Source organism: Eptatretus burgeri, chromosome 15, assembly GCF_056783735.1.
Source record: "Eptatretus burgeri isolate ZD-2024b chromosome 15, Ebu_testis_v1, whole genome shotgun sequence".
NCBI classification, from domain to species: Eukaryota; Metazoa; Chordata; class Myxini; order Myxiniformes; family Myxinidae; genus Eptatretus; species Eptatretus burgeri.
Window position 1 is genome coordinate 40,722,090 of NC_140975.1, and position 27,216 is coordinate 40,749,305.

A 27,216-nucleotide genomic window follows, 5' to 3' on the forward strand; every position below is an offset into this window, starting at 1 on the left:
ACTGTACTTGGATGATGGAAACGAAATGGCATTTCTTGCATTGCAATCTCGTTCTAAGAACATCTTGAAAGCCTCACGTATGTAGTTGACGCATCAAGGTGAACCATATTACAACTACTCAGAATGAACGAACCTTTGAGAAAATTCTGGCACGGAACTCGATAAGTGGACACGCCGAACCAACCCGTGAGCTCGGCCCCATTAACACATGGAAACTTCATGGGTGTGTGTAAGTGTAAATATATATATATATATATATATATAGCCAGTGGCGGTGCACACACTACTTTTTTTTTTTTTTTACACGAACCCTTTTTTCTTGGAATGAGCAATGTTATAAAAAAAAACAAACATTGCTCCACCTTTAATCATTCCTACCTCCCTCTCACCATTCCCGTTACATCTCAACTCATCCACCAAACGGCCACGTCGACATTCAGTAGGAGCCATAGAAGGGGAGGTTTGAAGAAACCCCCCGCCGAAAGGGTGGAGGAACTTCAGTTGGCAGAGCTATACGTCAGAGAGGGAGGAGAAAAAGGTAAACGAAGAAAACCAGAATCAGCACAGGCAGAAAGAAGCAGAGTGAAGAATTTAAAGAAGAATTATAACCCCCTGAGGAAAATCTGAGAAGATGAGCGTCGGGTTTATCGGGGCTGGACAGCTTGCGTTCGCATTGGCCCGAGGATTCGCCGCGGCTGGTGGGTACGAAGCTTTGATTGCCATGAGGGAACCAAGTAATTCATTGGGATTAGAAAGTCTGACCGAACATGTATCCCCTGCAGATGTAAAAATACAAAGCTAACTCATCGACTCTTGTGTATCGATTGAACATTTGCTACTTTGAGGAGAGTTGTGCTAACTTTGTACAGGGTACTTGCTTCTTCTAATAAACTCCAAAGCTGATGATTCCTTTCTACTGTAATTATGAAGGTTCTATCATAAGTCCTCTGCTTGTTTAATTGAGACTGACCACATCACAGCACAAGAGAGATATCGTTCCAAAATGTGAAAAAAATCAAGTAGTTGTCACATCAATGTCTTGCAAATAATTATATTTTACAGCAATGTAGCTTTGGAAGAGGTAACAGAGGGGTAGGAGACCGATCATGATACATCAAACAATGGAGAAGGAGGAATTTGCAGTTGTTAAACTTCCACAATCCAGGCGTAATGGCCAATTCCACTCTTTTCTCCCTTTTGTGCAACCGCATTCTGGAGACTGTTGAATTCCACTCTTACCCCCCCTCCCCCCACCATGGGGCTTTAAGTCAGTGGTTGCACCACCTTCGAATGGCATTGCCGATCCCTATATGCAATGTTTTCTACCCCATTAACACAATGTTCTCACTTGTAAGTTACTGTTTCCTCATCTACCTTTTCTTTTCCCTTGTTCATTCATTCCCCCACTGCCATGAGCCAAGATTTTGTATAACCAAAGATAAATGGAAAAAGTAAACAAATGGACATGTGAGCAGACAGGAAAACCAGACAGAGTAAAATGTGGAGAAAGTGCAGGTGACCTGGATGGGTGAGCAAAAATATTGTTATGGAAAAGGATCACCATGTTAAAGGGGTGGAGTGAAGAATGATTGGACAGAGCTCTGAGAGACTCAGGTAAGCAATTTCACAGTCAGAAGAAGGGAGACAAAATAGTCGAGGTGAGCAGTTAGCTGGTATTTGAAAAGGACAATGAGGTATGGATTGCTAGGTGAGCAACTGTGACCTGACAGGGTTGAGAGGAAGGAATGGTTTTGAGAACAGGTGTGGCAAGACCTAGTATGAAGTGGCACAAGACTTCTTGGCCAACAACTTGTCCATGGTGGGAGAGGACCAGGCCCAGCCATTCAGCTTCTTGCAGAATCACTCCAATTACTCTTGGGGACTTCAATTCCACTGCTTCCACAGACAAAAGTTGAGATCTGGCAGCAACATCCAACAAAACGAAACCTATAATCCACATAGCATTGTGGATGTCGGCTTTAAGTACACTCTTAATACACATACATATTTTGAAAACCTGATGTGCTGGCTAATTTTGTGACTGCAGATTTGAAATCAGTGGCCCAGATTTAGCCAAGAACACCTGCATTTCCCTTAATAGAAGACGAAAAGTTTTTTTTGTTGTTGCCCAGTGGAATCTGTGAAGGGGCAGAGCATCACCTGTGGTCATGCGATGCTCATCCTGCTTATAGGGGAATTCATGCATTGCGTTCCTCCAAGCTCATCCCTCGGTGAACTGCAGTTAGAGCGGAGGGTGCTGAGCTCTTGACAGAGGAGTCCTAAATGAAGGCCCGCTGGGCCGGTTACTTTGAGCGACTGTTCCAGGATGATCCACCACCTGTTGAATTGGATGTCAGGGGTGTTACTATCCCTATTGCTGACCCTCCAACCAACTGTGATCCACCTTCATTTGTGGGAACACAGGCTGCGGTGAACCGGTTTAAAAGGGGTAAAGCTTCTGGGATCTGTGCAATCAATGCTGAACTTCTCAAGGCTGTTGGAAATCCTGTACTCGTGTCGTTGCATGCAGTTCTGTGCTCTGGAAAAGGGGCCTTGTTGTCCCTCTCTGGAAAGGGAAGGGTGATTGCCAAGACTGCAACAACTCCCACAGTGTGACACTGCTCTTAGTGCCGGGCAAGGTTTTTGCTCGGATAATTCTTGACAGGGTTCGCCACCATCTGCTTGAGCACCAGCGCCCAAAGCAGTCAGGCTTTATAACAAATAGGTCAACGATTGACCATATCCTTGCTCTTCAGGTCCTCACCGAATGCAGATGAGTTTCGTCAGGGCTGCTTGCAGCCTATATTGATCTCTGCAAAGCGTATGATTCAGTGAATTGGGATGCCCTCTGGAGGATTCTCGGTCTTCGTGGGGTGCCACCAAAACTGATCGATCTGATGTCTGAACTCTACTCTGGTACTCAGAGTGCTGTGAGATGTGGTGGTACCATCTTCGACTTATTTCCAGTTGTTACTGGAATTCGTCAGCAGTGTGTACTGGCCCCCACACTTTTTTGTGCTTGTATGAATTGGATTCTGCGGAGGATGTCAGAGAGATCAAGCTGTGATGCATTGTTTGGGAATGTCAAGATCTGAACTTTATTTCGCAGATGATTGAGTAATCTTTGTGAAGACTGGATATCCTTTTGGGGGCCTCCAGGTGCTGAATGAGGAGTCGGAGCCACTGGCATTATGCGTTTCCTGGGTCAAAACTCAGAACCAGGCTTTTATTGACATCTTGGATGCTGCTGTCCTTTCTGTGCCCGTTTGTGGTGAGGATGTTGAAGTCATGGAGAGATTCACTTACCTTGACAGTGATATTCATGTCTCTGCTGGCCGTCACACAGGTCAACAAACATCTGGGTCGGGCCTGGGGAGTCATGGATTCACTGGATCATGGGTTGTGGCGCTGTTGGTGCCTGTGCGGGAGGAAGAAAGTCTGAGTCTTCAGGTCCGTGGTGCTTCCAGTCTTCCTTTGTGGATGTGAGACTTAGACTCTGACCAGGGATCAGACAGAGACAATGCCTTTGGTATAGGTCTCTTCAGAGAATCTTTGGCTATCGCTGTTTGGACTGTGTCCAACAAGCGGTTGCCGAGAGACTCAAATGAGGTTTGTTGCCTGCAGAGTCCGTGAGGGTCAGCTGCGGCTGAATGGACATGTGGCTCGTTTTCCTGACGCTGATCCTGCTCATCAGATTCTCGAGAGTGGAGGAGGCCAACCACGTGCGTAGTGGTTGCAGCAGATTGATCAGCATCTCAAGGAGATGGGGATGGGCCAGGCATCTCTGCCTGGGGAACGGCCAGACGGAGGCCCCTGGAGTACCGGTGGAAAGTGGACGCAGCGACGTGCTGCTCTGGCGAATGCCCCCATTCCAGACTTGACCTCTGCTCTTTCCGTGCATTGTTCCCCCAGCTTTTACAGGGCTCACACGGTCCACCATCAACCCCCTTCAAGTGAAATTACCACAATTCCAGAGAGAGACAGAGAGACAGAGAGACAGAGAGACAGAGAGACAGAGAGACAGAGAGACAGAGAGACAGAGAGACAGAGAGACAGACGCTTCCCAAGTACATGATCAGATGAGTGTGCCCATTGGGACGGGAAGTGGTGGTGTGCACACAGCCTCTGCAACATTGAATTGTGAAGATTCTCAAGCTGAACAAATGGAGACAGACTTCATGGGAGGGTGGTAAAAATGGTTTCCATTGAAGCATGGAGGAAGGTGGAAATATAGGTACAAGAGGGTGGATGAAATGCACTTTTCGGAGTGAAAAGGTTTTGGGAAATGTTGAAAAAATAAAAAAGACAGAATGTGAAGAACAAGGCTGCATGGGCTGTTCCTGACGTGGTCAGGAGAGAATGGCATTTTAAAAAGCGTTTTTTAAAATTTTATCCAAAGAAGCTTTTAAAAGGAAGAAACCATTTATTCATTGAATATTTAGTTTGGGGGATATTGAAAAGGAGAAGAGAAAGAGGTGGATGTGTGCACGGCCGATGGAGTTTTTCTGAAGTATCATGTTGTGGGGTATAAGTATAATGTCATCCTCTCTCCCTCTCCCCCACAGTATAATGGAAGGCTTAATTATTACTGTTGTGGGGTTTGTTTCTAGAATTGGCACCCCCAATGTTTAATGGTACTACAGAGTTTCTTCGACCCCTGAGGAGAACGAAACCACCAGCCTGGTGTTGGTTTAAGATCTTCAGGTGTTGAGTTTGAATCCCTGGCATACCGCTGAAACAACAACAGGTGAATTGACTCAGCCTGTCATCCCGCACTCTCAACACTCCAAATTTCCAAGCTGTATCTCGGAGCCGGCTGGGACTTTCGGAACGAAGTTTAACATCAATAATGCGAATATAAAAGTATGCAGGGTCAACCTAATTTTTTGACCTTCGCTTAATTTTTAACATGACTTAATTTAACATTAACATTTTTCACCACAACTCCACTAAAATTTGTCCTCGGGAAACGAAATTGCCATCACTAGATAGCCTCGAGCAGGGGTTCTTAACCTTTTGATGATTCCAGACCCCCAATGGATTGCCCAACATGGTCCCATACCCCCTTTGCTTGACTGTCAAAATCATCACCAGTCCTATTAGTGGACAGTATGAATTCCAAGGATGTCAATAGCTTGAATTTATTTTAGATATGGATAGCTAGGAATAGAACATGAAAGGCAATCATAAGCATTTATCATATATATTTACAAAAAATAAAAATAGCCGAGAAATTACAAATATACAAGCATTGAATAACAGTGAATATTGAAATAACAGTGCTAGTTATAATCTAACATTCTAACAAACTATAAATTAATAAATCAAATATATATAAATATTCAGAGATCGAGTCCCATACCCCCAGCATTTAATTCCCATACCCCCAAGGGGTATGGATACCCCCCCCCCCCCCGGTTAAGAACCCCTGGCCTCGAGTAAGGCACATTTAAGTTTAATTTACATCATACTCCTCCAGGTTAAAGGTCAAGGTCTTACACCCCTCGCAACTTTCAACCACCAATTAGGTTTTTCTCCCTTTTCTCTCTACCAATGTCCAAGGACTTTCAGAATGAAATTTTTCATCAAAAAAGGGAATACGAACTATGTGGGCTTGACAATTTTTTCCACCTTGACCTAATTTTAAGGTCGTGACCCAATTATAGATATTTTAATATTTTCACAACTCGACTAAGGTTTGTCCGATCAAAACAAAATTATCCTCTCCAGATAGCCGAGAGCAAGGCACGTTTAAGCTTCATTTTCACGTTTAACCCCTTAGAGTTAAAAGTTGAGATAAAATGGCGGTTTGAAAAACAACAACAAACAAAATTTTTTTTTTAAACGTTTGTTTTTGATAATCACTAGATTCTGCCAATGTGGGATCTCAAAGACCGCTTGGCCTTCCAAGATGTTCTGGCAGCATAATAGCACACTTGCACGAAGCACCCAATATTTGCTTTGTGTCCTTGACCTACTTTTTTTTGGATTGGGACCGAATTAACCTGGTGCCTGGTGTTGGCTTCATGGTTAGGGCAGTGGGCTTTGAATCCCAGGGTCCTGAGTTCAAATCCCAATCAGCTGTTGAATTAATACCAGGTGGGGTTAACTCAACCTGTCATCCTTCCGAGGTCGGCAAAATGAGTGCCAGCATGCTGGCATCCTGTGTCGGAGTGGTGACCCGTCCAGGATTGTTCCCAACAGCCAAGGAGTCTGCTTAGGCAGCACCAACGCTCTGCACAGAGTATGGTCCTGATCTCCTCCTCCCTCCTAATTAACAGAAACACCCTTTTGATGACAACTTGAATAATTTTACTCCTATTTACATGATGTTGAGTTTTATGGACATGTTGTTGAATGGGACACATTTTCTTTATTTCCACTCTATCCTGAAATGTTGGTCTAAAAATAATAATAATAAAAAATATGGCTATCATTGGATCATGGACCAAGGGTAAGTTGCAGGCAATCGTCAAAGGTAAGCCTCTCCCGGTCGATGGAGGTTTACCGTTGGTGATTGCAGATATCTAGTTTTTGTTTGTTGTTTTTTTTGCAGTGAAGTTTTTGATGTTTGAATTATTTATTTATTTTTGGAGAGAGGACAAACTAATCAAGCAGAGGGATCAGAATTATGAAAACATTTGGGAGAAAGGAGGGAAAATGAAACACGTGGGGATGAAAACACAGAAGCCACAAGCAGACTCCCCCTCTAGACAGGACTTTAACATGAACACAAATTCGACAATTCAACACAACTCGGTACAGTTTGGCATAGAAAACTGGACAAAAAAAAAACATTATCAGCAACACAAGCAAGAAGATAAAACAATAAAACAAAACGTATCTAATGCAGGAAACTTAGCTTTGTTGAGCTGGAGGGAGGAACTCGAACCAGCATCACAGGTAGAGGAACCCAGAACCGAGGACGATGATGTCAAATACCCAGGAACTGTCCAGTGAGAGAACTCTTGCGAAAGGATCAGAGCACTCATCCATTGCCAAATTAAGAGGAGTATGTCAGTTGGAGTGGCCAGGATGGAAGTCAAATTGAAGATCTGATATTAATGATTTTGAGAAGAGATGGGCCATTGAGGGCTGCTGAAATTATATTCTATTATCTTGTTGATTATGGGAAATGATCAATCAGCCTGGAGTCTTGGCACCCATCTTCAGGACAAATATAATTTAAGCCACCTTCTATAGTGAGGGGTTTCACCTAAACAATCAGGACCAGTTACTTATGACAAGCAAAGATTGTCCAGATATTTGAACTTAAAACCAGGTGCCACCAAGATTAGGAGGATGAAGAATGCACTGAATGCATCTGATCTCATGGAAGCTTGCTGTTGGATATTAGCTCTTCTAAAGACAGATACCCAGAATGCTGTATTTGCAAAGTGTCTGCAGGTTCCGACTAATAAGCTTTCACCTTCCAGGTAAAGAAGCCAAGTAGTTTTCTCACCATCACCTTCCATTATCTTGTTGATTATGGGAAATTATCAATCAGATCTGATGTACAAGCTTCTTCATGTGCAAGCTTCTGTACACTATGGACTGGATGTTGGACAGCAGAGATCGAGGTGTGAGGGAATACATTTGTGAGAGACAGATCGATAGATATTATGCAAAGAGATCCATGCACTGGAAACGTCTGTAGCCAAGGAGATGGAAGACCGGTCTTTGCAAGAGATGGCAGACCTTAGACCTGGCAAGTACATTTATTGAACTGCCAGAAACAGCAACACTGGTGGCTCAGAGAAGATGGCCAATGAAATGAACAGTTCCACCAGCATATGATCTGAAGAGCCAAGAGTCGTGGATCAGGTGCAGGATACGACATTGCTAGATCAAGCAGGATGAGAACTTGTTGCTGAGATTCGGATTGGAAAGCAGAATATTTTTTGGTGGTAATAGAACCCAGAAATAGGATTTACAGCCTGGTGGCAGAAAAATGACAACGGAGGAAGAGAAGGAAACGTTGGAGAGATAGGAAGTGGCCTATTTCAGCAGTGGGGATCAATGTTGGTTGTTGAGCGAGACAGCGTACACAAGAGGTTGTGGCAGAGAGGAGAAAGCAGCAGATACTCCAGGGTGTTGGGAGGGGTAAGGTACATACAAAGGCCGTGGGGGAGGTTATTACAAACAGTCAGACAACACCTCCAATGCGGCAGGGCAGACAGCATATCCATGACAATAAGTAAGGGAGTCTGGTATGTCATGTATAAGGAAAGTTTTACAAATTAACAAAAGCACACCACAAATCAGGTAATAAAATATAATAACCTGGCTGGAGAGATCAGAGTAGTTGGAACAGCAACTACAGATGTTGAAGTACCAAATGGTCAGATGGGGGCAGTGTTTGGGGAGGCAACAGCACATAAGTGAGGGGACAGGAAGGCATTGGGGGAGCAGAAGGGGAGACGATGGGGGAGCGGAGGCGTCGGTTGGAGCAATTTGTTCTCACGACATAGCTCTGCTTCATAGGCGAGGGTTATTACATATTTGTGGGAATGATGGATATTTCTGTGCTTGAGTATCAGCTGCGCGAGTGGACTGGGGAGATTAAACTAAAAAAAATTGGGGGAAGGGAGATGGAAACCAGAAAAAGCGAGGTGGAATTAGCATGAATGGGAAGGGGGGGGGGCGGGGGGGGTTAAGTGACTTGGAAGAGAGGCAACTTGCGTCAAAAGGAGGCAGAACACATCCCCGGCAAATGTGCATCACAAACACCAATATGTGGCATGTGTTGGTGACGAGGAAAAGGAAGAGGTTGACCATTCACACAAAGGGCTCAGGAAGGAATGGTGGTGGGGACAAGAAACAACCTGGCTTATAAAGCAAGGTAAGGTGGAGAGTGGAACAAGCCGATAACCACAAATGGAAGATCAGGTTATGAATAGAACATGGGGGTGACAAGACAGACATCGCCGAGTAAGATGAACAACACCATTTATTTTGCACCATGTTTACCTATCCGTGCTGTGTAGGTGTCGTTACCGCACAGAAGATGACCGCGAGTTCTCCAGACCCAAATCTGCCTACTGTGTCCGGATTCCGGGTAAGATCTTCCTTGCACAGCCACCGATGATGTCATGCTTGAAGTAGCTATGAAAAAACGAGTTTATTTGGGTTTTCATAAAACACATGGTACACACGGTGCTCTTGATTGACTTAAGTAAAGAGCTTTGTATAAGTAGAGTGCAGGGGAGGGGTTGGTGGTTGGTGGTGGGGTATGGGAAGGAGTCAGGAATGAGAGAAAAAGAAAAAAAAGAAAAAGAGAGTTCTACTGTTTACAATCAAATGTTTATTAGAGTGATACGTAGATTTGTCCATCATGTGAACCACAGAAATTGGGCGTTCACTACACGAGAAGCAACAGGGAAGCAATGGAACGGAGCGACATCCTTTTTTTGGCGGTGAAGCCACAGATCGTGCCCTTCGTGCTGGACGAGCTCGGCCCAGAGCTTGGGGATCGGCACCTCATCGTGTCGGTGGCAGCCGGAGTCACAATCGCATCCATCGAGAAGGTTTCATCACCTTTGGTCTTCCCCCTGCATTTCAATCACTCAAAACGACGTTGTTCATGCATCAAAATGAAACCGATAACGTTTCATAAATCGTGGAATTACTTGGACGTTTTCTTGATTTTAAATCAACTCAACATTGTTATATGTAGAAAGGTTCTATTGCAAGCAGAGAACATAACCTCATCAAATTTTCCTGACGTGTGTGTGTGTGTGTGTGTGTGTGTGTGCGTGTGTGTGTATGTGTGTGTGTGTGTGTGTGTGTGTGTGTGTGTGTGTGTGTGTGCGTGTGTGTGTGACGACCACTCGAATCCATTTGACAATTGTGTCCTCGGCCTGATTGGATATATTCTTTTTAGTCAATCATATTTGCCAGGTTTTACAAACCTAGTTATATTCAGTCACCAAATGTGGAGGGAGGTTATGTTTTCTCACCTGTCTGTTTGAATGTTTGTGAGATGGACATCTCAAAAAGTTATGGACGGATTCAGACGAAACTTGGTGGAAAGGTTGGGTGTGCGACAAGGAAGAAATGATTCGATTTTGACGAAGATCCGAATCCAATAATTTTTTTTTTTAATGATTCTTCACCATTGAGAGATGGGGCCAAAAATTATACAAAGCACGATATTTCAAAAAGTTGTGGATGAGTTGGGGAAAATGACAAGACAAAGTCGATTCGATTTTAGTTCAGGTCCAGATCGAGATCCAGATCGAGATCCAGCCCATCAGTGGGGTACAAAACGTAAACTGTTCAGCCTGGTGGAGGTATGCGCTCCACCGAGTGCTGTTCTAGTTCCTTAATATTTAGACCATTAAAAAGCAGAGGTGTAATTCTCCAATTCTATTAACAAAAATCCTTATGGTTTGGGTTGTGGAAGTTAACATTACTTCCCTTGTTTGCTTGTTTTCAACCATGTACGAGCTGGGAATTTGACCGATTTATAGGAACACACAATGTGATACAACACAGTCTATCAGAACACAGCTCATGACAGATAGCAAGAGTTCCTTTAATGTTTTGCCAAGGTACGAATACCGTATTGGTTTTCTCATAACGACCCTCCATTTTCTCCATTTTATTCAGCTCTCGGCTCTGCATCATCTTTGTATGACGGTGGAGGCCTGTAATCTTGATTGAGCACCGGGATGTTAACAACGATTAAACGTTTCCGTGGCGAAGTACCAATCATGGGTAGGTTACCACTTACTTCATCGTGGGGTTTGGAAATCTCCTGTGAACAGTCATGGTAATCGAACCCACACTCGTGAGGGAAACTGAACAAGGCCCGTCACAGAATCACTGATCCTCTGTATAGGACCTTAAAACATTAAAGGAATATCAGAGAGGACGCTACTTTCACAATTCTTGAGACTACCTTTGAACGTTGGAATTTCATAAAGATTAATCAAGAACTGATGAAATCGCAGACTATTCAGAACATTTAAAATTTGAATGGTCCAGCACATCCTGTGAAATATCCATCGCTACAAAACAATGAGTAATTTTTTTTACACAAGGCTTGAGGCTCATGGAGGAGCCAACTGACAATGGCAGCAGGTTCAAAAACTACCAAGTGGAGGGTGCGGGGGGGGTCCACAAGGAGAAAAGGAGGAATAACACAAACGATAAACAACGGCTTGGAGAGAAACAGAATGGGTACAAAATCAGCGAACGGAGAAGAAATTGTGGATGTGTTTGGGTGAGCGCATCAGGTTGTGAAAAGTGAGGACGACGAGACAACAGACACAGGGAGACAATTCCACAGTCGGGATAACAAGGGGACGAGTGTATGCAGGTGGGCAACCGACTTGACCTTTGGGAGGGTGAGCAGGTTAGGGTTTCCCAAGGAAAAGGTATGACCTGGAGTGACTTGGGGAGGGCAGAGGGCAAGAGGAGAGAGAGAGATCCATCAGAAATATAGAATTTCCCACAATGTCAAAGCAAATACTTCAGTAAACAAGACAACATATACGAATAGTGTTTCATGATGTCACCAGGAGCGATGGAAGGCCTAAACCATTCACTTGTATTGAGGACACAAACATCATATAGTAGCCAATCATAATAACAAGGAGCAAGTCTCCCACCACAAAAGTACATGGACAGATCAGTCAGTCGGAGCTCATTTTAATGTCTCCCATCTCCGACCTTGTCAGAGGGGTGAGGGACAATGAGAAACACCTCAAAAAGTCAGAGCAATTGTTTTACTGAATGATCTTTCTACATACAAGGATGCAAAGTGACCATGATAAAATGTGGTAATTCTGAGCTATTTTAAAATACCAATGTTCCTCATTAATTAATCCCCCTTACCTATTACCTTAAAAACCGAAGGTGGACGGAGGTTAAGTTTTCACCTCCACCTGTGAGCTGGATACCTCAAAAAGTTGTGGATGAATTTGAACGACATTTTGGGTGTGCGCCAAGAACAAATAGATTTGAGTTTGGTGAAGATAAGAATCCACATCCGGATATGATATTATAAATTTCTTGAAAGTGATTCTTCTCCATTGAGAGATGGGGCCAAAAACGATATCTAGCAAGAAATTTCAAAAAGTTGTGGATGGGTTATGACAAAACTTTGTAGATGAGTTGGGCAGGTGACAAGAACAAGCCAATTGGATCTTGGAGGTCCGGACACAGATCGGCCGATCGGTGGGACACAAAACGTAAACCGTTCAGCTTGGCAGAGGTGTACGCTCCACCGAGTGCCGTTCTAGTTTAATTTTAATGTGACAGTTCTTAGATACTTTGTATATGGAGACCCCCCCCCCCCACATTAATGTCCGAGTCACGATCATGCAACCCTTAATTATTTTATTTTATTCACATGCAACACGTGCCTGCTTGGCTGCATCATTTACTGGGGGCGCAGCTGTGCCGATGATGCATCGCCACAGTTACCAACGAGCTGGTACCAATTTTGTCGACCTTGGAAGGATGACAGGCCGAGTCGACCCGCTTGGTGTTAATTCAAGTTAAAACAGAGGCTTGAACTCAAGACCCTGGGATCTTAAGCCGATAAGCCAGCACCAGGCTATGCGCCACCCTCAACCCCATCCTCCCAATAATTCAGCAAATCCACAAATGATTCAATATTTTGTTTTTTTCCTAACTTTCTACTGATCTTTCCATTTCCACAGAAACTTCATCAATACATGGCGAACCCTCGTGTTCTTCGTGCAATGCCGAACACGCCCGTGGTAGTGCGACATGGAGCAACGGTGTACGCAGCAGGAACATACGCTCAGCCTGATGACGGCTGTCTGCTCGAGAAGCTTATGAGCAGCGTCGGATTTTGTGATGAGGTCGAAGAAGATCTTATAAACGCAGCCACGGGACTCAGTGGCTCGGGCCCAGCTTATGTGAGCAAAGTTCGTGTAATTTTTCCTGTCTAGTTATTAACAAATGCACTCCTTCAGGCTTTGGTCACCAGTGAGCATATACGAGGTATAAACCTAGGTATATGAGCCTAGGTTATACCTCATACCATTTTCTCATACCTAGCCTTCAGAAAATGGTTTATTCTTGCACAGAGGAAAATGATTCTCTCCAATTCTCTGCAAGATGTAATGTGGCCCAGGTGACTGCCTTGGGCACTTCTTCTTTTGTATGCAACACAAGGCTGCAGGATTGAATCAATGGCTGGCCGTCATGGCTGTGCCGCTGATGTAATGCCCTCGATAAGCTAGGGCAGGAATTTTGTAATTTCGCCAGGGTATCGGCGATAGCTCGCCTACTATTTGAAGGACACCGGGGGATCTTTCATGTCCAACTGATGTTGGCAGACTGGACATCTATGTTAACGTCTATCCGAGGGACGCTACACACATTGATGAATTACCCTGCCTGTGAAACATCGTGATGACAGTTTATAGCTGTGTTGGGATTAAAACCCGTGTGAGACAGCTTAGAGGCGAGGGTGCAAACTTATAGGCTATCCAGCCAGCCTTGCCATCCTCTCAGAGATGGTTGAAGCAAAACAAGATAAAGTGCCACAAGTTCAAATTGACAGCAGGATAAGCTCATCACACTACAACCCCACCATCAAACTTCAGGGTTATATACACGGGGCTGACAGGATGGCCTACAGGTACGAACACTTGACTCCAAGCTGTCGAGCCTGGGTTTGAATTAATCAATGTGTGTCGTCTCTCGGATGGATGTTAAACTGAGCGCCCCGCCTACCAGCATTAGTTAGTGGATGTTAAAGATCCCTCGGTGTCCTTCGCGCAGTGTAGATGAGCTATCGCCGGTACCATAAACAAATTAGAAATGTCTGCACGAAGGCAACGGCAAACCACCCAGCATGCTTCAGCAGTGATGGATCTACCTTTTGGCAGAACACCAGAAATATAAATGATATACACAGTGGAATTATCATGGAGTAAGGGCGTACTCCATATAGATGGAGAATTATGGGAAAAATGGCCACCCTTTCAAATGTGTACACAATAATACACCTATAAACCACCAGAGTGAAGTCATAAGCTTTTAAAAGCCATGCTTTTCATTTTCGAGTGTTTTCTGAACTACCGAAACTTAAAAAGACGCCAGAATAAATAACCAAAGTACCACATTGGGAGATCTCTGAAATGCAAATTTGTACTTCTTCTTCCCCTCTAAAAACAATGCAAAACTGTAGCCCAACCTAGCTCAATAACAGCTGAAACCATGTTGGTGATTCCAAAGCGAGGATGTTACTTTATCTCTGGGCTCGTGCACACAACCCAAAACTTAAAAATAAATAAAACATTAATAGTTTTATTAGGAAAATAAATGAAATGTAAATGTGGCCTCAACCAAACCAGGACAGGATTGTGAGGGTAAGGGGGTGAAGGGGGGGGGGGGGGACGGTGGACAGATCCATTCCAAAAGTGATACATATCCAACCCATCCCCCAAATCAGCTGAAACAAGTATTGAAACAATAAAATAACAGATGGCTTTAATCGATTCCAAAAAAAACAAAACATATAACACATTAAGCATCTTATAATTATAAATACTATAAATCGCACCGACATTTCCACACACGATATGTGGTAATCCAAAAGCCAGAACAGGGTGGGGGGTGGGGTCAGGTCGGGTCAGGTACAGGAACATGTGCCAGAGCAGCGCGTCGCTACTTCCACTTTCCACCGGCACTCCAGGGGCCTCCATCTTCCATCCACCAAGCAGATGCCTGGACTATCCCCATCTCCTTGAGATGTTGATCAATCTGCTGCAACGAGGCACATGGTCAGCCCATTGGCCTCCTCCACTCACGAGGCTCCTCAATGAGAGAATCTGGTGACCAGGATCAGCATCAGGAAAACGAGCCACATGTCTATACAGCCGCAGCTGACGCTCACGGACTATGCAGGTAACAAATCTAATTTGGGTCTCTCTCAGCAACCGCTTGTTGGACACAAAGTCCGACCCGCGATAGCCAGACACCTGGTACCAAAGGAATCAAGTCTTCGTCTCAGATCCCTGGTCAGAGTCCAAGTCTCACATGCGTAAAATTGGACTGGAAGCACCAAGGACCTTGGACTTTCGTCCTCCAACACAGGTACTGGCAGCACCAAACCCCATGATCCAGTGAATCCATGACTCCCCAGGCCTGACCAAGACGTCGATTGACCTCTGGTTCACAGCCAGCAGAGACATGAATATCACCGTCAAGGTAAATGAATCTCTCCATGACCTCAACATCCTCATCACAAACAGGTACAGACAGGATAGCAGCATCCAAGATGTCAATGAAAGCCTGGATCCTAGCTTTGACCCAGGAAACCCATAATCCAAGCAGCTCCAATTCCTCATTTAGCACACCAAGGGCCCCTAAAAGGATATCCAGAGTTTCTGCAAAGATGACTGCATCATCTGCGAAATGAAGGTCAGAGATCTTGACATTCCCAAATGATGCACCACAGCTTGATCTCTCTGACATCCTCCCCAGAATCCAGTCCATCCATGCGTTGAAAAGTGTGGGGGCCAGTACACACCCCCGACGAACTCCAACAACAACTGGAAATAAGTCGGAGATGTTATAACCACATCTCACAGCACTTTGTCCCAGAGTATAGTTCAGACAGCAGATTGCTCAGTTTTGGTGGCACCCCAGGAAGACCAAGATTCCTCCAGAAGGCATCCCAATTCACTGAATTGAACGCTTTGCAGAGATAAACATAGGCTATAAGCAGCACCTGCCGAAACTCTCATCTGCATTCAGTGAGGACCAGAAGAGCAAGGATATGGTCAATCATTGACCTCTTTGGTGTAAAGCCTGACTGCTGTGAGAGCTGGTGCTCAAGCAGATGGTGGAGAACCCCCATCAATAATTATCCGAGCAAAGACCTTGCCAGGCACTGAGAGCAGCATCACCCCTCGGTAGTTGTTGCAGTCCTGGCGATCAACCTTCACTTTCCAGAGAGGGACAACAAGGCCCCTCTTCCAGTCAGTTGGAATGATGGCTGTGTTCCTGGCAGAGCACAGAACTGCATGCAACGACACAAGTGCAGCATTTCCACCAGATCTGAGATGTTCAGCATGGATGCCAATTTACCCCAATTTCAAGAGCTTTACCCAATTTCAACCTGTTCACCACAATGTGTGTTTCCACGAACAAAGGTAGACCACAGTTTATTGGAGGGGCTGCAATAGGGAGAGTAACACCACTGACATCCAACTCGACAGCTGGTGGATGAGCCTGGTACAGTCACTCAAAGTAACCCTCCCAGCAGGCCTTCACTTCAGACTCCTCTGTCAAAATCCCACCACCCTCGGCTCTAACTGCGGTACACCGAGGGACAGGCTTGGAGGAATGCAATGCATAAATTCCCCCGTAAGCAGGACGAGAATCACTTGACTGCAGGTGATGCTCTACCCCCTCAGATTCCTCACACATTGGACGCCTTGTCCACCCTTAGCGCACATACAGTTTTACGCCTCAGCTTGCTGAACAGCTCAGCGCTTCCATCAAGCTTGTCCCTGTGACTCTGATCAATGGTATCCAGTGTCCCTTCAGAGAAAAAATACTTGTTCGCCCGACGATGAGTTCCAAGACGTCCACCGGCAACATCAAGGACAGTGGTCTTGAAGGCACTCCACAACTCTTCAGGATTCCCCAAAGCATCCAGATCCTCCAAATCCCCACTCAGGCTGTACACAAACTGCTCAGCTTCCCTCTCATCCTTGAGCTTGCCAACATCCAGCCTAAGCTCAGATGGTACCGTTCTTCTGGATTTAAGCTGCAACTTCAGAGTTGCTACAACAAGCCTGTGGTCGGTATTGATGAACTGAGCACTCCGGTAGACCCTGCAGTTCTGTATCATCCTCCAGCAGCTACCAACGAGCACATCGTCAATTTCCTTTGCCACACCATCAGCATTGGGACACCAAGTCCAGCGATAAGCTTGTGGGTGCTGAAACTATAAACTAGCCACCCTAATTCTATGACTTCTTGCAAAGTCAAGGAACTTAGTGCTATTTTGGTTCAGAGCTCCAGACCCATGGGGACCAATACATGTCTCATAACCATCCTTATCAGTTCCAGTCGATGCATTGAAATTCCCCAAGACGAGACGAGTATCTCGCCTGGGGCACTGATCAACCATAGACTCGAGCGCAGCACAGAATGCATCCTTCACAGCGAGGTCACTCACCTCAGTCGGAGCAAAGACAGATCAGGGAAATGACACCAAGAGAGTGACTAATTCTTTGTCTCATTGTACGCTCGTTGACCGGTGTTCTCAATTATCATTGGAGTCAGCTTATTGGACACAGCAACAGCAACTCCTTGGGCATGGTAACCATCAGATTGACCAGACCTATAGTAGGTGTAACAACCCACCATGATCTCACCACTATCTGGTCTACAAACCTCAGAGAGTGCTGCAATACCGATGTTCAAACGCTTGAGCTCAGATGATAACAGAGACAGGTGATCATCCTCTCTTGGAGATATGACATTCCAGGAACCCACCCAAAGGGACCGCCTCAGGTTAAACCAATGTAATTCAACAGGATTGTGGTGTCATATTGTGACATCATAATGTGGTGTCATTCTTACCTCATTTGGTTTTTTTTTGATTTTTAGATTTCACACCTCTATTATTACATTTTTTTTTTTAAGTTTTTTTTTCTTGTGGAGATAGAATTAGACATCATAAAAGAAAAGCAAACCAGAAGTGAATTTTTTTTGACAATCATTACATCGAATCACATGTTCAAAATTATTTGCTTAATGATCTTAAGAGCAGAATGACAGGAAATACAACTTCAGTGAAATTGTGAGTCAAATGATTCTCATCCTGCTTACAGGGGAAGTCCTCCTTCATTTGTCCTCCTCCACACCTGACCCTCTCCCCTAACTCTTCTGCAATTTCCAATACACTATCAACAACACTCGCTACCTCCGCCTCTCCTCCCCTGTCCTACCCTCCCCCCCCCTCCCGAGCACCCAAAGCCTCCTCCCTCCCTCTTCCTCAACAGTGTGGACCTCAAACATCTGGGGCCTTCACTCTAACCTGACTGATCTCTCCATACAGGTTGCCACTGACAAACCAGACATAATCTGCTTAACAGAAACTTTCCTCCTTCAAGACGGCTCAGACTCCCTCGTATATCTCCCTGATTATTTCCTCTGGTATGACAGACCCTGAGCCCCGTCCTGGCGGCGGAGCTGCTCTCTTCATCAAAGACTCTTCGTCACTCATCCACACCCCCAGGAATACCTCTGGCTACAGCTTCCCCTCTGCTCCCACCTCTTGTTTATATGTGTGTTCTACCATCCACCAAACAGTGATGACACCATCTACATCTTACTCACCAAAAAACATGGACCAACTTCTATCCACTAACCTAAACTCTCTCTTCCTCACATGTGGTGACTTCAATTGCCATCATGCCAGTTGGCTGGGTGTGGATATATATATATATATATATATATATATATATATATATATATATATATATATATATATATATATATATATATATATATATATATATATATATATATATATATATATATATAGATATATGTGGATATCTCTATCTCTCTCTCTCCTGCCATGGCACTTCAGCAAAGGAGTTCTGTGACTCATTGGGACCGACACAATCTGTCAACTTCCCGACCAAGATCTCAGCCAAATTACTCCATTTCTTCTGGATTTGATTTTGACCGATTTCCCTGAAAATATCTGCTGTTCTTCTTCTTATTTTGCTCCAATCAGTTCATCTCATCATGTGGTTTTTAAAGTGGTCATCTCTCTGGCCGTTATTAGAGAACCACCTCAGCAATGATAAACTCAGGCCAACTGGCAGGGTCTTCAAGCAGCCAAACTTCTTGACTGGTCTCCCATTTCTACACTCTCTGACATCAACTCATCCTGGGAATTTTTTCAAAGAAATATTTGCTCTCCCTCATGCAAAGATTTATCCCATCTAGTCTTCAGTTGTCCGACCATTACTCCTGCCCATGGTTCAAGAAGCTTGTGGCGATGCAGTTGTCCTGAAACAACTTGCCTTCGCCTCATGGAAGGCAAATCCTACTGAAGGCAATTTCAGTTCCTTCCACAAAGCTGGAACAAGTGCGCGTCTTCTGGTGAAAGCAACCCCCTTTCTATTGAAACTGCCAAAATCAAGAATCACTGCTCACCTTCATTCCTCTTTTTTTTTTTTTTCCACCTCTGGAACAAACTCCCACACTCCCTTTAATCCCACTCCTAACTCCAAGTCTTCAAAACAGCTGTTCACCACTATCTCCTGTCTTCCCACATCCAAAAGCTTGATCTTTTCTACCCCTGTTAATCCACCCCAAACCCAACTCTTTCAAATTACGTTTTCCTTCCTGCAAGTCCCTGTAGTGTCCATTTTGTGTATCCCATGTACCCCATTCCATCGCTCTCCATTCCACAGATCTCCTATTGTCTCGACTCCCCACCGTTTTGTGCTTCCCTCCCCCACCCCTCTTGTCTCCTGCCTTGTGATGCGTTCTGTGTGCTAGCTCTTACACAAGCCTCACCATTGTAGGCACAAGTATACAAAACAAAAAAGAAGAAAAAAAAAAAAAGTCTTGTCTTTGTGGGTCTATTGGTGTCTGTGAAAACCATATAACAAATTTATGCCTTTCGCAGCCAATTAGGAACCCACAAAGACAAAACGTGGATTCCTCCAAAAAGAAAAAAAAAATACTCTCAAGGAGTATGTATGGTGTTCTGCTTCGACTCAAGATCCATGCTGCCCAGGCACCCCTCTCACAATATATATATATATATATATATATATATATATATATATATATATATATATATATATATATATATATATATATATATATATATATATATATATAAATATATAAAGCGCCATTGTCTTTGTGTCTCTCTTCCACTCTTTCTTTGACAAACGCCAAACTCGAGGTACAAATACAACTTTGTGTGGGGGTAACATAGGTAATGTGGCCGCAGCCTCACATGGGGGTGTGGGTGCAGAAATTCTCCATGCACATGTGTACCGTGTAGCGCCACCTGGTAGTGGCAGAGGGTATTACAACTTCCTTTTTAACCTGGGCAACGCTGAGGTTAAAGCACTCTCTTTGCATGGGTAAATTTGTCCTCCTTCCCTTCTCCACCCCTCCCCCTCCCCCCCCTCAAAGGAGGGGCCTTGTCAAAGTCTGTCATCATGTGCAAGACATTTCTAGCGGGAAAGGACATCAGGCCAAATGGGGGGATAAAGGGGAGGGGAGCGGGACGTGAGGCGGAGAGTGGTTAAAGCATTTTATGCACAGGTAAATTTGGCAAGCAGGACGACGAATTGGTCCGTCAGTAAAGAGATGGGTAGGCTCTGCTAGTTACAAATAAAACTCATCTCATCCATTCCAGATTTAAAATACTCAAGGAGGAGCAGAATTAACTGGAGATTTTCCATCTTTGTTGCCAAATACAAATGTACATTAAACATTGCATTGTAACACTGATAGTGCTTCTGTGATCTTGCAATCGGGTCATTCCATGTCAAATCATCAAAGAATCTGCCGTCATCTCTCAGATTTTTGTAAAACTTTGGGAACCAATTGGGACCCATGAAAAACGGCAAGAACTCAAATATTTTTGCTTACAGCCTCTTAATTAGTGAGATACAGACTAACGAACTTTTGTAATGTATTATACAATCAATAAGTGAGTTCAAGTACACAGTGTTCACTAACCTGACTTAGGCTTTCAATTTCTTCAATGCAGCAACAGCAGCACTTGTTTCTTCCCCTCAGGCCCAGTTGAAAATGAAAGTATATGATACTTCAAAGCAATTGATGGTCGTTCCGTCATGGCTAGGTTAGAATGATTGTATAATACATTACAAATGCTGATTTTCGAACCTATATGCCATACGTACATGTACATTATTGCTCATATCTCAGAAACTATTGGAGTGCCTATCACAAAATTTATGTGGAAGCTTCTTGACATCATAAAGGTACCTCTGGGATGAATTTGAGGAAATTTGAAGGATACATTTTTTGGGGATTCACGATTGAAGTTTATATTTTGTGATAACTTTTTTGTGGTTGGAGGTAGGAAAATGTTGCCCAGACAAATTCATAGGGCATGAAAATACCTTTAAAATGACACCAAAACCAGCTCTCTAGGTGTTATACTTTTAGAGATATGGCCATTTGAATTCGCGACGCCGTGCTAATTAGTCCAAAGTTCGTTAGTCTGTATCTCACTAATTAAGAGGCTGTTAGCAAAAATATTTGAGTTCTTGCCGTTTTTCATGGGTCCCAATTGGTTCCCAAAGTTTTACAAAAATCTGAGAGATGACTGCAGATTCTTTGATGATTTGACATGGAATGACCCAATCTCATGTTCAGATTAGCACTAGCGAGTCCAAGTTAGTTGCACCCTGTTCAATTATAGTATTCATCATGGGAAAGGAAAGGGAAGGGGGGGGGGTCCTTATTACTCAACAACAAACAACCTTTCACTTACCACAACCTCCACAGGCATTCACAGCAGCTGAAGCACTTGCAGATGGAGGAGTAAAGATGGGGCTTCCACGGCGCCTTGCCATCAGACTTGGTGCACAGACCCTGCTGGTTTGTCAGTTTTGAAGCAATCCACACTTCACACTGCTGCAGTGCTGTTTATGCACAACAAGCAAACCCATGTTGTGCAAGGAAGACTATAAAGACATTAACAATGATAGGAGAGATAAAATGGAATTGTGGTGTGGCACAGCTTATGCAGTTCAAATATTAAGGTATAAACCAAAAGGCACAAACATGGTTGGGGAGGGGTGGGGGAGGCAGGGGTGGGGGTCAATAACAGGGATTACAACCAGCTGAAAAAAAAAATTGAACATTTTCATTTGCCCGTTTGCTATTCTCACATGGCACATGATGGTGGGATTTCAGGTTCAAATTCAATACACTGATGACGAAATGGATTTGCTAAGCAAGTTAAGTTAAGATTTGCAAGTTAAGCAAGAGGTATACCAACGTCTCCATTTCCTCGTCCTACGTGCAGCACCATCACATGAACCTCGGATAACGATGGAAAGAAGAAAAAAATTCACAGCAAATACTTCACCTCAATGTTGTTTGTCTTTTGCAGGAGTTGAGACCCCCTCCCTGCACCCCTGCTTTTGATCTTTTATTCCACAGGGTGCTGCTAAAATGTTGTTGGCATCAGAACAGCATCCTGGACAGTTGAAAGATGAAGTGTGCTCTCCTGGTGGAGCAACAATCCATGCCCTGCACCTCCTCGAATGCGGCGGTTTTCGGAGCCTTCTCATCAATGCCGTTGAAGCTTCGTGCAAGCGTACGAGGTATGGCATCGAATGACAACCGAGACGGTAATCAGCCATTCCACTTTTCCATTCCAGGAAGGTTTCAATCACTTGCTGTTCTCACAGGGAACTGCAACTGATGGCGGAGCAGGAGACGGTGCCTCCCACGGCCATCAAAAAGACGACACTGAACCAAGTAAAGGAGAACACGGAAAAAGCTGGGTTCACAGTCTTCAGTAAAAAGTACCCAGGAAGCTCCCAGAAGAGTTAGGTCTTGTATCCCACTAAGTTCCCTCAGGTGTACACGCACACACCTCCACCCCCCCCCCCCTTTCACTACAATTTCCAGCATTATAAACAAATCCCATGTTAGAAAAGCTCATCAACATTATATTACCATGACTTAATTACCATGTCACAATGTTTATAACCCAATTAAAAGTCTATTGTTGCTTCTAATGGCGTCACATCGATTAGCTAAAGATCAAGATGCCAACGATGCTGGAATTCATAAACAGAGTCTTGTGCTGATGTTGCAAAAGGAAGGACTTTTATTATTTTTTCTTACAAGATCTAAATACTTCCATTCCTGCACTTTGGAAATGTACATGTTGGGAACTTTTTTTTTTTCCCCATACATTATTTTATGTGCACTTTTTTTTCTGCCTTTCTCTTCTTTAAAAAAAGTCACAAAGGTACATAATATACAAAAAAGAGAGCTTTTAACCCCCACCCTCCCTCCCCAACCCGCCGTCGTTAAACGCGCCGACCGACAGCTTCCAGCGCCCGGGAAAATCCAGTGCAGGTATTTGCGAGTGCCGGTTGGGAACGAGTGCTGCCATTTTCCTCTACTGCAAATCCCGATCTTCCAGGTACCGATACTCGAACGTGAAACCTTCCTTTTTGCGCTGTCCCCACTTCTCATAGTCAAAGTAGATGTATGTGCCCTGTACGCACGCGCAAAATGGAGGCCTAATCCATACAGTTATTACAGCAATGGGAAAATGGGCGACATTACAGTCTACAATAGATTTTGTAATGGCTCTTCCACCTGCTTCAACTACCATATGACTGCAGAAATGAGATCAATAATAAATAAATTAAATTAAAAAAAAATCCAATGAAGGCTGAAACATCAACAGTAACAAACAGCCAAAGGCCAAAAACAATTTTGATATGACCATGACCATGTTTTGGGTCACAGACTGGGAGAAGCCATTACCTGCTCAAATTCATCAGTTATGGTTTTGGGCTCTTCGTGCCGCTGAAACCACATCATGTACTTGGTGTGGAACCTCCAGGACTGCTTCTTCAGCGCCTTGGCAGCCAAGTACTGGGCCTTTGTCCCCTGGGGGCACACACCATGGACGTTCAAGTGACAGGTTTAAAATGTCCGATTGAGCAACTGGCATGACTTACAAATGGTAATGCATGTTCAAGGGTCATTGAGAATTTACATGAAGACCAGTTCAACAAGCACACAAACCTCGAGATAATAAAAGATGAAAAACAGAGTCTCTGTGGACAGGCGTTGGTAGAACTCGAGCGTATCGGAATGGGCAGGACGTAAACGGTGATGGTAAGGCGGTGTAGGGCAGGGATTCCTGGGAAGGTAGTGCCTGCGTAGAGGTCGAAAGGTTAAGCAAGTTATTGTGCAAACAATAGGGCAACATTTCAATTAAATGAAAGAATACTGATCAACTGGTCATCCTACAGAGAAATGGAGCAAATTTCTGCCAAGAAAGAATTGGCTTGTGCGATCAAGGTTGCACAGCAACTAGATTTCTGCCCTTACCTGGTTCGCTCAGAGTCCGAGGGGTGTGGCATGTGGTGCCAGGAAGCATCAAGCATGGCTTGTTGGTACACCTGCTCCTTTCCCAAAGATGTAACTCCCAATGGGCAAACACCCAACATCGCTTCCATGTGCACTTCCTTCGGAGCAGCTGGCACTGAGGGCGCTGGTGGTACACCACCATTGCACACGTCTGCGCCAGGAAAAGAGTTGTTGGGGGGGGAGGGGTTGGGAAGAAGAGCAAGTGGTGCAAGGCGGGGTTATTCAAGAATGAGCTGGAGCGAAATTATGGCTCCTAGCATCGTGGCTGGGTTGTGGGTAAGAAGATGAGACAAGGGCCAATAACTTACCTGAGCGGGTGGATATTTGTAGTGACTGAACCTGCGACTCCAGGCCTGCACTCACTGCTGCTCGTTCTGCCATGCTCTTTAGGGAGCTCAGCGAATCATGTCCGTCACCCTAACAGTAATAAGAGAGAATGTGCTGAACATTGCCGAAGCATCTGGAACTAGAATGGCACTCGGTAGAGCGCATACCTCTGCCAGGCTGAAGTTTATTTTGTATCTCACCGATAGGCCGGATCTGGATCCGGACCTGAACCAAAATCAAATCGGGTTATTCGCGTCACCTAACCAACTCGTGTACATTTTGTCCAAATCCTTCCACAAAATCAAAAGGTTTTCGTGTCTCGATCCAGATCTTCACCAAAATTGAATTGATTAGTCCTTGTACCACTCCCGACCTGTCCACCAAGTTTCGTCAAAATCAGTCCGTAACTTTTTGATGCATCTTGTTCTATACAGTAAACCTTCAAATATGACTGGGTTTCGACCAATCGTGGGCTACCGATTGTGTTCCCATTTCTTTATCACTATTACATTTTCTCCAATCGCGGTTTTTAAGCTGAAATGAGTCATCGTTTGCATCTGCGTGTACGATTACCTGTCATTACGAGCCGTTTGTTGTTTCTCGCACACCATTAATTGTAGCAATCAGATCAGCATATGGGAACAAAGCCAAGTTGAATAATGAATCGTCATCAAACAGGAAATGACACACAGATCCTGTAATACTAGATCTACAAGATCTAGTAGGCACACAGTTAATGGCACCCAAACTGCGTCCGCGTGTATGATTATCTCCCTTTACAAGCCTTTTGCTGTTTCTTGTGCACCGTTAATTATCGTAATCAAACCAGCAAACAGGAACGAAGCTAAATTTCCTAATGAATGGTCATTGAACAGAAAACGATGTATGGATATCCTGTAATTCTAGGTCTACAAGTTCTAGTAGACACACAACAGTTAATAATGGCACCCAAACATAAAATGATGGACAACATTAATCATGCTAAAAAGCAGAGAAAAGTTATGACATTGTGCGAAGAAATCGAGTTGTTAGATACGTTGGCAGGAAGTGAAAGTGCAGAATCTGTGAGCTGCCATTACCGGATCAATGAATCAACTGTGTGTAAACGTGAATCAAATATCCTTGCAAGGGTTCCTGCCAGAAAAGTGCAAAAGGCTTATTCTAGTCCGGTGATCATCATATTGAAAGGATGGAAAAAGCGCTTAATCTTTGGATCGAGGACCAAACCTAAAAATGCCTTCGAGTGAACCGGTGACACAGGAGAAATCGGTGCAGATTTACCAACGTTTTCACGAGGCACCCGGGGCCAACGGGTCCAGTTCAACCATGGCTCATGGAACTATCCAAGGAGAAGGGTTTTATGTTGAAGCAGGTTTTTAACGTCGAAGGGACAGGATTACTTTGGAAGAGGATGCCATCTGGTACATTCCTGTCCGAGGGGGGGGGGAGATCTACTCTGGGTCAAGTTGGCCAAGGATTGCTTTATCTTCCCCCCTTCCAACAGCATCATCATCTTAGAGCTAAGTCTTGTGTTTTCAATTTTTGGCAGAGTTCAGTACGAACGAGTTCCTAACATGTTTACCCTCACCCATCTCGCTGTTATGTAATAAACTTAAAAGGTAAAACTATTATGTTTTTGTTTAATTAACCTCCGCCATCGAAGATCGGAGGTTACTGTTTTCACCCCTTTCTGTTTGTTTGTTTGTTTATGAACAGTATTGCGGAAAAACTCCGACGGATTTTGACGAAACTTGGTGTGGGGGTTAGGTATGATCCAAGGATTATGCCATTAGATTTTGGACTTGGTCCCCCCCCCCCAAAAAAAAAGTTGTTAGAGAAAAAAAATTTTTTTTTGCATTTCTACATGTTTTAAGTGATTTCCAACCCTACCCCCCCCCCAAAAAAAATGTTGGAGTAAAGAACTATAACTCTGTCAGCACTGTTGACATCATATTTAATGAATAAGATACAAGGTTCACTTGAGTGACCCAGCAGTATTGGCGGCGGAGGTTTTGCACTCTCCCAAGTGCTCCCCCTCCAGTTTACACTGTATTTACATGTTTATTTCAAAGTTTACATGCCTTGTATATGAATATATATATATATATATATATTTACATATTTATTTCTATTGTGATGTGTTTATTTCTGGCTGCCGTCCACTTTCCTCTATATTTTCTTGAAGTCCAGGAACCGAACCCCCACTTTTCCATTAGCCCTTGGCTTCCACGATTGTGGTTTAACAAACTCAGAATTTTACAGGAACCTAACCCCATGGTATTGGAGGGTTTACCATTTAGTTTTTAGCCCGATCACTCAACGATGAAGAATCACTTTAAAAATTCTTGGGTCTGGATCTGGATCTTCACCAAAATCAAATAAATTATTCCTTGTCATACACCAAACCTGTCCACTAAGTTTCGTCCGAATCCATCGACAACTTTTTGAGATAACATGCTATATATAGTTTTTGGCCCTATCTCTCAATGGTGAAGAACCACTTTAAAAAAAAATTCTCGTATCCAGATCTGGATCTTCACTAAAATATACTCATTTCATCCTCGTCACGCTCCCAACCTGTCCAAATTTCGTCTGAATCTGTCCACAAATTTTTGAGATATCCTGTTCACAGACAGACAGACAAACAGACAGGGGTGAAAACATAACCTCAGCCTACTTTAGGAGGCAGAGGTAATAAAACTGAATGCACTTTACAATCAACTTTGGTTCAAGCTATGCATGTGGAACTGC

The 27,216-nt window shown here is 44.0% G+C and overlaps 2 protein-coding genes across 6 annotated transcripts in view; one reads left to right on the top strand and one right to left on the bottom strand.

Moving 5' to 3' along the window:
• The first annotated feature begins 397 nt into the window (after nucleotides 1–397).
• LOC147012020 (pyrroline-5-carboxylate reductase 1, mitochondrial-like) lies at nucleotides 398–22,763 on the top strand. The gene is made up of 7 exons (XM_085856609.1): nucleotides 398–698; nucleotides 8,988–9,058; nucleotides 9,348–9,527; nucleotides 12,672–12,893; nucleotides 21,520–21,612; nucleotides 22,180–22,343; nucleotides 22,431–22,763. The coding sequence occupies exons 1-7, from the start codon at nucleotides 632–634 to the stop codon at nucleotides 22,573–22,575; spliced, it is 942 nt and encodes a 313-aa protein (XP_085712735.1). The 5' UTR covers nucleotides 398–631; the 3' UTR covers nucleotides 22,576–22,763.
• Nucleotides 22,764–22,832: 69 nt separating this feature from the next.
• The window catches only part of CNOT3 (CCR4-NOT transcription complex subunit 3), a 39,708-nt gene continuing 35,324 nt past the window's right edge, over nucleotides 22,833–27,216 (bottom strand). For 4 of the 5 annotated variants that reach the window (XM_085856563.1, XM_085856562.1, XM_085856560.1 and 1 more), the window contains 5 exons: nucleotides 24,447–24,555; nucleotides 24,100–24,289; nucleotides 23,791–23,923; nucleotides 23,527–23,652; nucleotides 22,833–23,251 (listed from right to left, as the gene is read on the bottom strand). In XM_085856563.1, coding sequence (XP_085712689.1) covers nucleotides 23,153–23,251; nucleotides 23,527–23,652; nucleotides 23,791–23,923; nucleotides 24,100–24,289; nucleotides 24,447–24,555 — 657 coding nt within the window. In that variant the 3' untranslated portion in view covers nucleotides 22,833–23,152. Of the gene's footprint in view, nucleotides 23,277–23,526; nucleotides 23,653–23,790; nucleotides 23,924–24,099; nucleotides 24,290–24,446; nucleotides 24,556–27,216 lie in introns of all 5 variants that reach the window. The other variant, XM_085856561.1, reaches the window with a different exon arrangement.